Source organism: Physcomitrium patens, chromosome 22, assembly GCF_059467195.1.
Source record: "Physcomitrium patens ecotype Gransden chromosome 22, ASM5946719v1, whole genome shotgun sequence".
Classification (NCBI taxonomy): domain Eukaryota; kingdom Viridiplantae; phylum Streptophyta; class Bryopsida; order Funariales; family Funariaceae; genus Physcomitrium; species Physcomitrium patens.
Window position 1 is genome coordinate 12,624,789 of NC_143431.1, and position 14,343 is coordinate 12,639,131.

At 31.4% G+C, this 14,343-nt stretch overlaps 1 protein-coding gene across 2 annotated transcripts; it reads left to right on the top strand.

The window, feature by feature from the left end:
• Window positions 1-10,179: 10,179 nt before the first annotated feature.
• LOC112274707 (putative protein phosphatase 2C 59) lies at window positions 10,180-14,112 on the top strand. Of its 2 annotated transcripts, none has more exons than XM_024504405.3 (8): window positions 10,180-10,564; window positions 11,628-11,755; window positions 11,993-12,091; window positions 12,302-12,460; window positions 12,733-12,819; window positions 13,111-13,202; window positions 13,315-13,389; window positions 13,556-14,112. In XM_024504405.3, the coding sequence occupies exons 1-8, from the start codon at window positions 10,503-10,505 to the stop codon at window positions 13,685-13,687; spliced, it is 834 nt and encodes a 277-aa protein (XP_024360173.1). In that variant the 5' UTR covers window positions 10,180-10,502; the 3' UTR covers window positions 13,688-14,112. The 2 variants fall into 2 exon arrangements, with proteins under 2 accessions (XP_024360173.1, XP_024360174.1); XM_024504406.3 differs by having other exon boundaries at window positions 10,180-10,222.
• The last annotated feature ends 231 nt before the right edge of the window (window positions 14,113-14,343 follow it).

Sequence of the window (14,343 nt, forward strand, 5' to 3'; positions counted from 1 at the left end):
CATTTATCCTTATATCATTTATCCAAATTGGCCATGCATTGATTATACTATTTGTAATAGTCTTAATAAATGTGAGCTCATCACTCTGTTTTTTTAGTGTAAAATTAGAGAAGAATTAGATCTAATATTAAAATTTTATAATGATCAAATTTGTCTCTAGTCTACCATTATACATTCTTAGTATCTCATGTACCGATTTCTAAAGATACTGGAGAATTATAATTTGTATGTGTTAAATAACAAAGAGTTTTTCTTTTAAATGTTTTTGATGGCACAATGACCAAATTTCTTTGTATGATAGGTCAAACATAAGTATAATTTTTAGTTGCTTCTTAATAAAATATAAAACCAAACTGAGATTTGTTTTTTAAAATGTTATAAAACCATATTTTCATTATTTGGAACAAAAACTTATGTTTGACCTATCATAGAAAGAAATTTGGTGGTCATTTAAGCAACATTTTTCATTTATTCGACTCAAGCATCTAAATATTTATTTTATAAAAAAAAAAAATTCAAAACATTGTACAAAGATAAAATTAAGTAATGACCATTATTCTAATCAAGTAATTTTTTTACTATATAAAAAGGAATCAATATTTAAACCTTTGAAAAAGAATTTAACATTCATTCAGACTAATTTCTGATATTTTCATAAAATTAAATAAAAACTAGGAAAACGACTTCTCAGAATGTATTAATAAAACCTTTGCAAATATATATTTTTAAAAATTCTCTCCCACAAGTTTGATTTTTTTTTTCACAAAAATAAATATATATTTTGTTAATTTACATGGAACAGTATTGGTTCAAAAAATAATTTTAAAAATTGATTTTTATTTCTTTGTAAAAAATAGGTTTATGAATCCAATAAATGAAATCAATTTGTTACACAAAATAGATTTGGAAAGAGCCAATCATATAACAAGCAATAAAGAAAGGTAAAATAAAGGAATATTCTTTGAATTAGGTCAGAAAGTTTTTTTTGTTACAATATATTTCTTTTCAGAATTGTAATTTCTTAAGTTGGTTTTGATATTTTAATAATTTTTTTTTATTAATTACTTAAAATAAATTTGGTATCAAATAAACCAACTAAATTTTGATTGAAAACATGCATAGATTTAGTAAAACTTGTTTTCTATTTTTATTGCTATTTTATCTTATTTTTATTATCTTTGAATTTTTAGTTTTTTTTTTAGGACTTTAAGGTTCCAACCAAACTTATTACACTTCTTCAAAAGACTACAATTCTTAATATTGAACTATAATCTTTTACAGAACCTCTTATTATAACTAGTTTTATATTCTAACATAATTTTTATAACATCAATTCTAAATTATTAATCATAGTATCTAAGATAGAAGATTATATTTCATATATCTAACTACTATCCATTGTATGTAAATAAGTAATTTTCTAACATACAAGACTCAATTGAGTTGAATTGACTTTATAAGTATTTGAAAGTAACCAAACATATTTTTAACAAGAAATTTATAAATTATACAAGACGGTTGATAATTTTTTTCTTTTAAAAATTAACTAATATTGCATATTTATTTGGATATGTTCAGAATTCTCTTCTTCTTATTTGCAACTTATTCGTAAATCACTCACTACAAGATATTATTCACCATATTTCTATTTTATAATATTTAAAATTTTAATGTTGTTTATTTTAATATAATAAAAATTTAAATTTAATGATAAAAACATACACATGGTGATTTTTAACTTCTTTTTTTTATTAAACAATTTATTTAGTTTTAAGATCAAGTTCAATTTCCATAAAAGCAGGCGATTTAACATAAACTAAACCTAATAAGTATTCAAATATTTATTTGAATTATATGATTAGATTATTTAATAAAGTATTAATTATTACATTTTTATTTTTTTTTGCTTATAAAATTTGATTATTTAATAATTTCAAAAATATTTACTTCCTAAAGAATATGATCAATGAATACCAAATATCAATTTATCATCTATTAAATAAAGAGAGTCGCTAGGAAGACTTTCCTCTTTTACCTTGTAGACACCCCCCAAAGTCACACACCTCTACATACACACAACAATACTTTTATTTACACTAAAACAAAATAGGATAAATTTACATTAAAACATTTGTGTGTAATGGCATGAAGCACTCCTTCTTTTTTATTTTTTATTTTTATTATTAATTTCATAATTTAAAAATTACACTAAGCTTTTAATTTTTAACTTGTTGTATTGCATGTTAGTAGTTTTTAAACTTATTTAATTTTTGGTTGGTACGAGGAGGCAAAATGCATATTTTGTTCTACAAAAGAGTGAATAAAGCAAATAGTGGTGCAATTAAACATCAAAGATCGAAGTAGTGGTGGTTTACAAGAAGTTGTAATAAAATTATTTTTCAAATTCTTTTGTTAATTTTTAATTTCTTAAAATATTTTTTATATTCTTCTAATAATAAAAAAATAGATATTATTTATATGATCTATTCATGTTAACATCTATTTGTTCTAAATACTTCTATTTTATTTATAGTTATTAGTTAAATTAATCCTTCAAATAATTAATTATAATTAATTAATTATGTAAATAATAATACAGACTTAAAATAACTTTAGATCAATAAAAGACAAAAAAATTCAAACAGTATTTGCTGCAAATACTAATCTATATTCTACATACATAACCCTAAATCCTAATTAAAAAATTAACTCCTATTTATTATTATTAATTATTTAAATTTTAGATTTTAAATAAATTTTATAACGTTAATAACTATATAAGTTTTTAAATTTATAACATTATAGTTGATAATTTACTATTCAACAACAATAATAATTTTCTAATTTTACATATATGAAACATGAAGATGATCTAAAACTTTTTACACAATTTCAAATATGTAAGTGTGATTGTTAAAAAAAAGTTACATGTTAAAGAAAATGTCTTCTCATTTTTTACTTGTTTATAAGAAATTGATAATCTCATTCTTAAAATAAATTTATTCAAAATCTTAGAGTTCTATTATTTTGATTTATCAAAGATTCAAAGTACTTTGAAACTTGATCTTATTATTTATTACAATTTGAATTATTTACTGGAAAGGTGGATGATTTTCTCAAATAAAATTTACATCTAGAAAGTAAGATATATCAATCTCCAAACAATCAAGAAGGTGATAATTGCACATGTTGTTATTGATGAAAATTTTGAGCGTAGTAATATATTAATAGTTTTTTCTGATCACTCCTAACAACTATGATAAGATTTTATATTAAAATTAAAAAAACTTTAATATATTTCTTATTACAATTCAAATTAAACTTGGTTTTAAAAATTATTGTATTCAAAGTAAGCTTCAAGACCTACAGAAAATATTACAAAGGTATTTTAGATTAATTATAGACAAACACCAAAATCGCAGAAATTATGTGAACAAGCACTTATGTATGAGAAATAGCTTCATAAATGGATGAAATCATCAGCCCACGACAACAACGACAAAGAGTGAGATTGCATCTCATTGTGTCGGCAAGAATCACGGTGTCGGTGAATTCACCTTGCCAAAGTCCTCTTCGATAAATGTGTACACCTGAAATTCGACGTCGTCAATCTTTCCACATGAGTTACATGTGCGGGCAGTGTGTTGGAACATGCGTCCATGGATGCTATGTTACCTTTTCAGTGGGTTGCGCATCTCACTTCGTCACAGCTTTGATGCGAACGACGATCTGGGATTACTGGATCTGCTTTCGCCTTGATCAGCTGTGAGTTCCTGTTTTAGTTGACAGGATGTGGGTCCGATTGGGTAACGGTGGGCGTTAGACCTTTCCATGCGCTTCAGTAAGGCCGACTGTTGTCCCTTGCAAAATGTGTACAGACTTGGATTATGAGGAGACATGATTAGGTGGACCTGCGAATTCAAACTAATACCAGAAACGAGTTGCCAACACGAGGCTACCCGCCCGATGCAAAACGCCTGCCCCGCACATTTCAGACAACTTGCTAATGGGAGGCTCATCAACTGCAATGACGTTGCTGAGTTTTGGCCAAGAACCTGTTGAGAAGGGAGCAGTGCGATATGGGCATTGTGTTTTGCGGACACCTTCCCCGGATTTATGTGAAGAGGGATGGAGAAGGTGCCAGGCCTGAGTGAAGCAGGTGCCTGAGCTGCATGTCACAATAAACAGTAGACATATTCTGTTGTCGGCTTGTGTACTCGTAGTCACATCCTCATAACTTAAAAGATGCAGTCATCAGTTGGACTAGGATGTAAACTAGGTCGTCCTCGTGAAGCCTGCCACTCACATAGAATTCTGCAGACTGATCATATTGCAGCTTGTCAAACAGAACGGAAGGCCACGGAACAGTCGTCACACCAGGCCTTCCCGGGATATGACCAGGTCACCAGAGAGCCTGACAGCGTCAGACGAGCCTCATGTAACAGCAACATCAATGAAGGGTGCTCATTGTATGAGACGCGGAGGAATGCTTGGAGAGACTTCGTCGAAAGGAAGTATCCTTGCGTCAGGGCAGAGCTAGACCCAACCAACCAACTTCGCTGAACATAATAATAATCTAGATGCTTCGAAGTAGTTTAACAAACGCAACGAACTACTGGTCAGACAACCTCATTCAGGAAAAAAGGCTCAAGAACACTTAACACGCAAAACTTCCTTCTGGGGGAACTTGGGAAGGCACCAGCATCAATGCTCACTGCAATTAGAGAAGGGTTCACTTATTCACGAACAGAGCATGACTTCTCTACAAAATTTGTATGTGAATTTCAGCTCTTCCTGCACTGCACGTCTCCTGTATACAACGCCACACAATACGTCAGCATTTGCACAAGAATAAAAAGATTAGTAAATTTGGCGGTGTTTTCACCCCAGTTTCTGTACTTATGGAATGTAGCGCTACTTAGAACTGAAACTAACCTGCATTTGAACCTTTGTGGATGGAATCGGATTTTGTTGAGGGAGAACGTTTCATCGTCAATCTAAATGATGTCTTGTCACTTGCCGTGCTTGAGCACAACCATGCCATATGAAATCAGCTTAACGGCTGCGCCTAGTTGGATGAGCGGTGAGTCCAGATTGTCCCGGGGGCCAGCTCACACAATCATGAACAACTAATTCACCCTCTGTCCATCAAAGTTCACGTACATACACCCCCCGGATCTCCTACGTCCGGGAGCACCTCGCGGATTTCGCACAGCTTTCGCTCCGTCTGTTTCCTGTGATGGTAAACTACATTTCGACAATTGTTACGTTCGCCTCGCTTGATTGGACGCTCGACAACACATGACGACACATTTCACCTTCAAATCTGACGTCCATGAAACCATCCTCTCCACCGTGGCATGAAAGAAAAAGAAAAAAGAAAACTCATTCGGTGCGGCAAAAATCGGATCGCAACCCATTCACATTCCTCGCAGAAAGATCCGAAATACTTGAATAACATGCAGCATGGCAAGAAGAAAGTTCTGCTTCATGGTTCAGAGCATGATGCAATGCACGACACTCTTGCTGCACCACCCGTTGTGGCTGTTGCAGATGATCACACAAAGACTCCCACGCCAATTACCCGTCATCCGACGCCGCTCCAATAATAGATCACTGCTGCTGCCGCCGCCTCCGCTGATCTCCTTGCCTCATTGCCACGAACACCGTTACGGCACAAGACTAATAAATCCCGCCTCACAAGACGGAATTTTGACGATTACAAAAATATTTTTGATTATGAAAAGCATATTAATTAATTCACTAAAACATTAAAATAGGTAAATAAAATCGTACTTGAACGATGGCCCAACAACCATGGCATGGTCTTTTTGAACTTAAGACATGATCTTTTAAGTTATGTTAGTTAAGTTAAGGATAAATTAATTTTTAAAAAAAATTATTTGAAAAGTGTTGTAATTTCTAAAATGTTTATCGAAGAATATTAGTTGATTTTTTGATCTATTATTTAATGGCTAAAATTTTCATCATTTATCAAGGAAATAATAATATATGAAATGCTTATTGTTTAAACATATGATTAGATATTCATGTATAAATATGTGTTAGTGTGTATATGTGTAGATGAATATGTTCTTCTTCTTAGACCTTCTTGCTACAACTATTATCGAAATAATAAAATTTCAAATGATTTATAAAATTTATAGTTATCAAGAAATATAAAATATATTTTAATATGATAAAATAACATAATAATGTATAGTAATATATACATGTTGTCTTAATAGTACGATTGATTTTTTTTGTTAAACATATCGAATACAGAATTTCGTTAAAAGATCGTCTTTCTATGATTAATCATTTTTAAAATTTTAATTAAATTTTCTTATGTTTAAATTATATACAAAATAAATCAAATATAATTTAACTCATATTTTTATATATTTTAAATAGCACGAGTAAAAAAATTATTTTAAACCTATTTAAATAGTGAGTATTGTTCATCAAAATTACAAAATATATAATTTTTAATTTTTAATACAAATTTTATAATGTATTTAATAATTTTATTTAATTATAAAGAACTATTGTGATTTGTTATGTAAAGAGTGGTATTTGATATTAGAAAATTATTTTGATTATTTAAAAGCATATAATTGTTTTAATAAAAAAATGAATAGGATTATAAATATATTTATTTATATTTATAAATTTACATTGCATTTGTGGCTAAGAGTAAAAAAAAATAATAACTACTTATGTTTATAATTTAATATTAATTATAATAGTTACTAAGTTATTATAATATATATTAAATTCTAATATATTATATAATTTTTTAAAAAATTAAAAAATATCCTAATTTTATTATTATGTGGAGTGCTAAACAAAACTTTCAAAAAATATGGGATTATTTTTGTTAATTTTATTATGCTTAGGAGACTAGTTTTATATTAGATTTCATAAGATCAATTATAAAATCATAAATTCTTTATCATTTAGTCTATTATTTGTTCATTCTTATAAGATCACACTTTTATCAATCTACTAAAAAAAATCATTTAATAATAAAATAGTAAATTATTTAAGTAGCCAACAAACATAAATTATTGCTTTATAAACAATTGTTTCTATTTTATTTTTTTGTGTTTATATTTTTTTGTTTCTTTTTTTGGTAAAGAATTTCTACATGTAGTCTTGAAGTGTGTTAATACCAAACATAATGCTTGCTTGTATCTTTATCATTGTATATAAACTTTTGTAATAACTTATACAATTTGTTTTTAATAAAAAGATTTTTTTTATTTCAAATTTTCTTGCTAGTCTTCATCTTTGTCTTTGTCATATATATCTTATTTTTTATTTATAAAGATATCTAGTTTTTTGTTACAAACCATCTTATTGTAATGGATGCATACTTAATTGAATAAAACTAAATAGAAGTAAGTAGTAATAGATAGAATATTTTAAGCATATGTTATCTTTCTTAAGAAACTTCAAATAAGATTTTAGATGTGAATTGGCTTTTTAGAGTCCTATAAATATATTATGTGACTATTGAAAAAAATTCCATAAGTTTTTTAGTTTTAGAAAGCCGCATTGGAAGTTACCAACCTACAACTTGATACTTAGACCATAAGGCTTGTGGTCTTTAGAAAGCTTCTACAAGGCTTTTTAGATAGCTAGTATATACAAAGACAAGATTTAGGATATTCTTAGTCTTATATATATATATATATATATATAAAAAAAATTAAATTCTAATCTTAATTCAAGACTCTCTAGCTTCTTTGTATTTTAGATAATTTCTATCTTGTATATGTATATTTTTTTTCTTATTTTTTTCCTTCTTTAATAATATATGAGTGTATTGTCTTTTGACCTTTATTTAAATTCATGTCTTTGACACTTATTTGTAAAGGATTTATATATGGATAAAATCTCTAGAAAATAAATAAATAATAAAATATTATCTTTCAACAGTATATATATTATGCAAAAGAAAGAATGTGTAATAAATGCAAAAATATCCCAAATATTAGTTTGAAATAAATTGCAAAACAGACAAAACTAAGTCTAACTTAGCCAAGACTTTAGTTTTAAAAACTAAAGCTATGATCTTTATATGAAAGAATAAATATAAAATAATATTATAAAATAATTTAAAAGATAAGTATTAATGTATGGTAATGCATATAAACCTTAGTATTATTCAAACCAATTTGATATTATAATAAAAATATAAAATAAATAAATAAATAATAATGAATCATATTTTAAGCAAAGCTAAAAAATTTAGAAGTTAAATAAATATTTCAAACAAATATGTCTTTAGCACTATAAAAACTAGCTTGAATTTTTTAAAGGGATTCAAGACTAATTATACAATATTATTATCTACATTGTTACATATAGACTTTAGTAAATTTTAAATATAAAATTAGAATTAATAAAATTAGCTTAAATATTTATAAGAAATTTAAGGCTAATTTTATAATACCTCTATAATGGATTGTAAAGCTTTGTTATATATGAAGAAGTTGTGTAAATGGGTATGGCTATAATTTCTATAATAATATCCAATACTATGTACAAAATAAATCAATATGCCATCCTTGATATTTATAATATGGAAAAAGTTATAATATTTTATTTAATAAATTCAAAGATAAATATATAATTTAATAAATAAATTATATAATAAAATCTAGTTGATTGATTAATTTATCCATTTATTCATTTATCCATTTAAAAATGCTAAAAGAATCAAGATTCAAAATCTATATTTAAATTTTATATTTTATAGTTATTATAGAAAATAATTTATCTCATATTATTAAATACCTTCAACTTACTAATGTTGAAGTTCTCTTCTTATTTAATGGTATGTCCAAAATTCAACCTATGGATGCATGAATCATTTTATATTTAAAAGAATATTATAAAAGCTTTTTGTTACAATATGCAATTGATATTAAAAAACAAGACACAATGACATTTATAATATCAACTAGCTACAAACAATAAGATGGGTTTAAAGAGTGTAAAATGATATTTTTAAACTAATGATTGAATTATTAATGAAATATAATATATGCTTTTTCTCTAAGTAATGACAAGAAACATGCTCTTGATTATGAAATAAATAGCATCTGTTACAATGCATTCTTTAATCATTTTTATTTATTTAAAAATAGTAAGAAGAAAACATTATATTCCAAAATAGCTACTCTTTGGGCCAATATCTAAGTTTATTGAGAATTTTCTCAATTTGGATATGCAAAAAAGTTCACAAAGAACACAAACATTAAAATGCAATAGAGTTCTCTATACATATATAAATAAATAAAGAAGAAAATTTTCATGCTTGACATAAATTGAGTTTAAAAGCTCAAACTCCAACATAAGAAAAGCAATTTGAATTGTTGCCAAGCACCTAGATGAGAGTGGACCCATCATTAAAGTATTCAGAAGATTTCAAAGCTAAATGTGAGACAAAACACAAAGTCAAAAGAACAAAAAATTGGTTTATTGACTCCTGAATTTTTTAGGTCTACGAAGAGAAAAATTTCTGTCAATTACTGTAAATATTATATTAAAAAGATATGCTATTGAAAAAGAATATATTGTTTCATATTTTCTACTCGGTTGTTGAATTTATTGGTTATTATTGAAGAAGTGAGGCAGTGGACCAAATATGCATGGCGTTTCACAGGATATTGGTTTTTATTGAATCAGTATTGATAGTGATGACTATAATGCATTCATTTTTTTATGCTGAAACACATTATCACAGAAAATCTTGCATTAAGGTGGTTGTGGGTATAGTTGCTCATTGTGCCCTCATAAATGATGCCATCAATTTCTGCTAAATACCACAAGTATAACTGGTACATACAATCACACATTATGAGTTGTATTCATACAATCCACTGTATTACTTCTAATATTACATACAACCTATTGTATATTTGATACTTCAAATTATATGTACTAGTATTAATCCCTTCAAAGATGGTTTTCATTTAATTCGAATCTGCATAGAAGATTGGGAGCTTGGGAACCTCGTGAACAGCGCGGAAAGGAGGGAAGTCAGACCTAGTCCGCATTCATCGGGAGAGCCACCCCCCCGCCCGGGCCGTCCCCGTCCTGGCTTCATCGTCGTGGCTGCTTCTTCCCTGGTTCCTCCTCCTCCTTGGTTGAGATATGAAACCCTCACCTGCTCTACTTCCAGGCTCCTCGTTATGCGTATTTGCACCAGGTTTGGGTTGATTCTGCGTTCATTTGCTGCCTTCGATGTGCTTTCCAACTAGCAGATCCCCTTCCCTCGCTCAGGCTGATTCTGCGATAGTTTGACAACGCGCGTGAGCTCGTTGCTGGAACAAGAATGCGAGTGTGCGAGGAGTGTTAAGCACGAAAGAGGAGTGGATTAAGAGGGGCGAGAAGGGAAGGGCAAACAAAAACAAGGCTTAGTGACTAGCATGAAACAGGAGGTTGCGAAGTAGTGGTGCAGTTCGCGCTAGCGATCGTCGAGAGAGACAATGAGTGTGATCAACTCTTCGCATCGGGAGGAGAGTGTGCCCGCCTGGGGAGGTGGGGTGAGGTGTGTATTTTTATTTGATTTTTTTTATTGACTTTGTTTGCTGTTGGTTGGCGGAGATCAGCATATTTTTATTATTTTTGTGATGGCGATTTTGATCGGGTTTGTGCCCGTGTCTTTCGGTCTGGCTTCTTTACAATACGAAGGATGTTCAGTTAGAATGACCACGGTCTAGCATAGAAATTGAGGAAATCACTTCGTTAAGGATTTAAGTACATAATGAGAGTATGAGCATCCGTTTTGAAAAGTTGATCCGCAGCAGGTTTACTCTCGATGGTGCTCTGATTAAATTGCGGTAGGTATGGGATCTATTTGTATATGGACTTGCCAATGTTGCCTCGTCGCACCGGACTGAGCTAGGACTTTGCTAGCTTTACACGCTGCGTAGTTTTTTGCAAAAGTTATGTGTCTTTGTCATGGTGTGAAAGAAGGTAGTGTTTATCCACGTGTAACGCTTGAGCTATTTCACGATTCTGTGCTGATTACTGGTGTCGGTGCCGCCATTGCTGTTATCGCTATCGAGGATTTACCTAACAGTGCCGAAACTCGAGTTCTTCACAGAACGTTTGATATAATATACAGCTGCAGTCTGCACTTGTGGCTTATCTATTGACTTAGAAGTGACAAGTTTACTGTGTCCAACCACTTTCTACCTCAGTTTTCTGCCTGATCATTCTCATTTATGAGTGGACTTATTCACGAGGTTCAACTTTTGTAAACGTTTCTATTGTAACTGTGTCTTGTTATCCTTTTGGACATGCTAGTTGCACCACATTTTAAGTGCATACTATGCACTGAAGTTCAAATCTCATTATCTGAGGGATGCCGTACTATCCGTTGGAAATTAGTTTTGCATTACGTCAGGCAAGTATTCGAGGAGAGATTTTGAACAACCCGTTAGTGATCATCAGCAGGATTTTATTTGCTTCAAAATTGTACCAAACTTTTACGAACTGCAATTTAAACCTGGGTGTCAACGTGTGTATGAGTTGAGAGTATCAGGATTGTAATGTACAACTGTGCTGTATGGCACATGGATTTAGTAGAATGTATGCATTCTGTGCAGTGAAAACAACAGGTTCAGCTATGGCTATTCAAGCTCACGTGGGAAGAGGGCCTCGATGGAAGATTTCCATGATACTCTAATATCTAAGGTTGAAGGTGTAATGGTTGGATTATTCGGCGTTTTTGATGGTAAGTTGCCCTTAGCTGTCGAGCAGCTAGATTTCATCGTGTAACGCTTGAGCTATTTCGCTACTGTGCACTGATTACAATATCGAGCTTGTACGTGTGGCTTCTGCGACTTCATTGCATGGATAATGGACTTCCGTCGATAGCCTATGTTCTATAGTTTGAACTTCGATTGTCCTGCTATTCTATTTACATGATGTCCCTGATGTTTATAGCTATTCCTTTAATGTATTTTGGTAGGACATGGTGGCTCCCGAGCAGCAGTATACGTGAAGCAAAACCTCTTCAAGAATTTGCTAGGGCATCCTCAATTTGTAACTGACACCAACCTCGCAATTGGTATGTAATGGTTAGCACCTTGAGAGCCACTGCTATTATTTTTGACAGTATTTTTGTACAGAAGTTTTAGTGCATTATTACCAAATGACTGTCTGGAAGCTTGGTCTATATTGTGTGTCACTACTGGTTGTCTTATTTTGTAGGAACTTGGTCGTTCTTTATGTGCTAGACTGGAATAAGAATTGCTCACATTCGAAAGTGTTTTGACAGCTGAGACGTTTAAGAAAACCGATCAGGAATATCTCAAGGCTGACAACAACCAACACCGGGATGCAGGATCAACTGCCTCCACGGCTATTTTGGTGGGAGATCGTTTGCTCGTTGCTAATGTAGGCGATTCAAGGGCTGTTATTTGCATCGCAGGACGAGGTGATAAGATGGTGTCTCTGTAGCTTGAACTATTATTCTTTAACACCAAACCATCCAGGAGTTAGCCATTTTGAATCTTGGATTATATTGACTTCTTTTGTGTGTGCTCTTGAATTTTTTTCGAGATCAAAGGCGTCTTCAATTGTGAATTTCTCGTTACAGTCTGCAATTTCCGAAGTTCGTCAATGAATAAATGGTATATGGTATTCTCTGAACATGAAGTAGCTTCCCTCATGCAATGACGCTATTAGTTCTGATTGCGTGGGTTTCAGCGATTGCTCTCTCCATTGACCACAAACCAAATCGATCTGATGAACGACAACGCATTGAAAAGGCTGGAGGAGTAGTCATGTGGTCTGGTGAGCATCTCATGTTGTATTCTTTCTCACCAAGTGTTCTATTCGTGAGGTCGCAACGTCATGTGATCAATTTATTACGAATGGTTTCCAAATGTTTGATGTGTCAAACTATAAGGTTCTTTTTCCAATTATTATAATGAGTGATTCCGCGCCTCTTTTATACTGTTTGGTGAGCTGCTCAATCCTTTTCTAAAGTATCATTCTCTATCGTTTTATTTTATTTTATTTTATTTATTTATTTCATCTATCTGTTTGAGGAGCACTGTCTTAGTGATAAGTTCGATTATGCAGGTACTTGGCGTGTAGGTGGCGTTCTTGCTGTGTCTCGGGCATTTGGTGATCGGCTGCTGAAAAAATATGTTGTTGCCGAACCAGAAATTCAGGTTAGCTCATCGTTTCTGCCCTCTTAGCACAATAATTAACTTGAATTTCAGAGTTATTAGTGGATGTATGCTGAAGATATCTTTGCTTCTGATTTTTTTGTTTCCTGTGCAGGAAGAGCCCATAACCAGTGATGTTGAGTTTTTGGTGATCGCAAGTGACGGTCTATGGGATGTTGTATCAAACCAGGTTTATTTCAAGATCTTTAATCGTTTTGCCACCATTTGTGTTTTATATGGAATGATTGGATAAAATGATTGTATCTGTGGAAGTCCGATTCTGAACTGCTGCCTGTTGAGCAATCAAAAAGTAGGTTTTCCTCTACACTTACGAGCTTCTGTGGGGCTGTTGACAGGATGCTGTTACAATGGTACAGAATATTCCAGATCCTGCAGAAGCCGCCAAGACCTTGACAGAGGAAGCCTATAAGAAAGGAAGCGCAGATAATATTACCTGCGTCGTAATCCGTTTCCACCACATTCATTAGGACTGTGTCCATATTTGTGCCCTTAATCTTCGAGCCATTCAGTAGTTTTTCGCATCAGTAGACCTGGCGAGACTAACTTGAAGTGTTCTAACCAAGCCTGTGAATATGATGGCGTAGAGCACCAAGATATGCTCTGGTTGGTAAAGTGGAGCATAATTTACACGCTTGAAGCATGGTATAATTCACCAATTAAAATTAATCAGCACAGTTAATGCATGATGTACAGGTGCTCAGTTAGAACAATCTAGGGTTATTACAATTGCAGGTCTTCTCTCAGATCCTTCATTTGACATAGTTGCTTTTCTTTTTACTGGTTTTGAACAGTTTTTCCTGCTGGGTTGGCTAGTGTATTTTATCTCTCTCTCTCTCGCTCTATATATATATATATATATACAAACCAAATAAGGTTTGTTAGTTAAGGACGAGCAGATGCTGGCAGAATTGGTTTTTGAATTAGCAGATGCTATGTCTTCCTATTCTGCTACTAAAATGTCAACATTGAAACTGAAATATTCTTTTGACTTGAAACTCCTCAACAAAAGCTTGAACACAAAAGTTTGAAAACAAAAGTTTTTGACTTGAAACTCCTCAACAAAATCTTGAAAACAAAAGTTTTTTTTTCTTTGTTATTGAACACCTATTTACTTAACTTTCCT

Coding starts and splice junctions, on each gene's coding strand:
- LOC112274707 (XM_024504405.3), top strand. CDS start 10,503: ATGAGTGTGATCAACTCTTCGCATCGGGAGGAGAGTGTGCCCGCCTGG. Junction 12,092..12,301: donor TGACACCAACCTCGCAATTG/GTATGTAATGGT, acceptor GTGTTTTGACAG/CTGAGACGTTTAAGAAAACC. Junction 13,390..13,555: donor GGGATGTTGTATCAAACCAG/GTTTATTTCAAG, acceptor GGCTGTTGACAG/GATGCTGTTACAATGGTACA.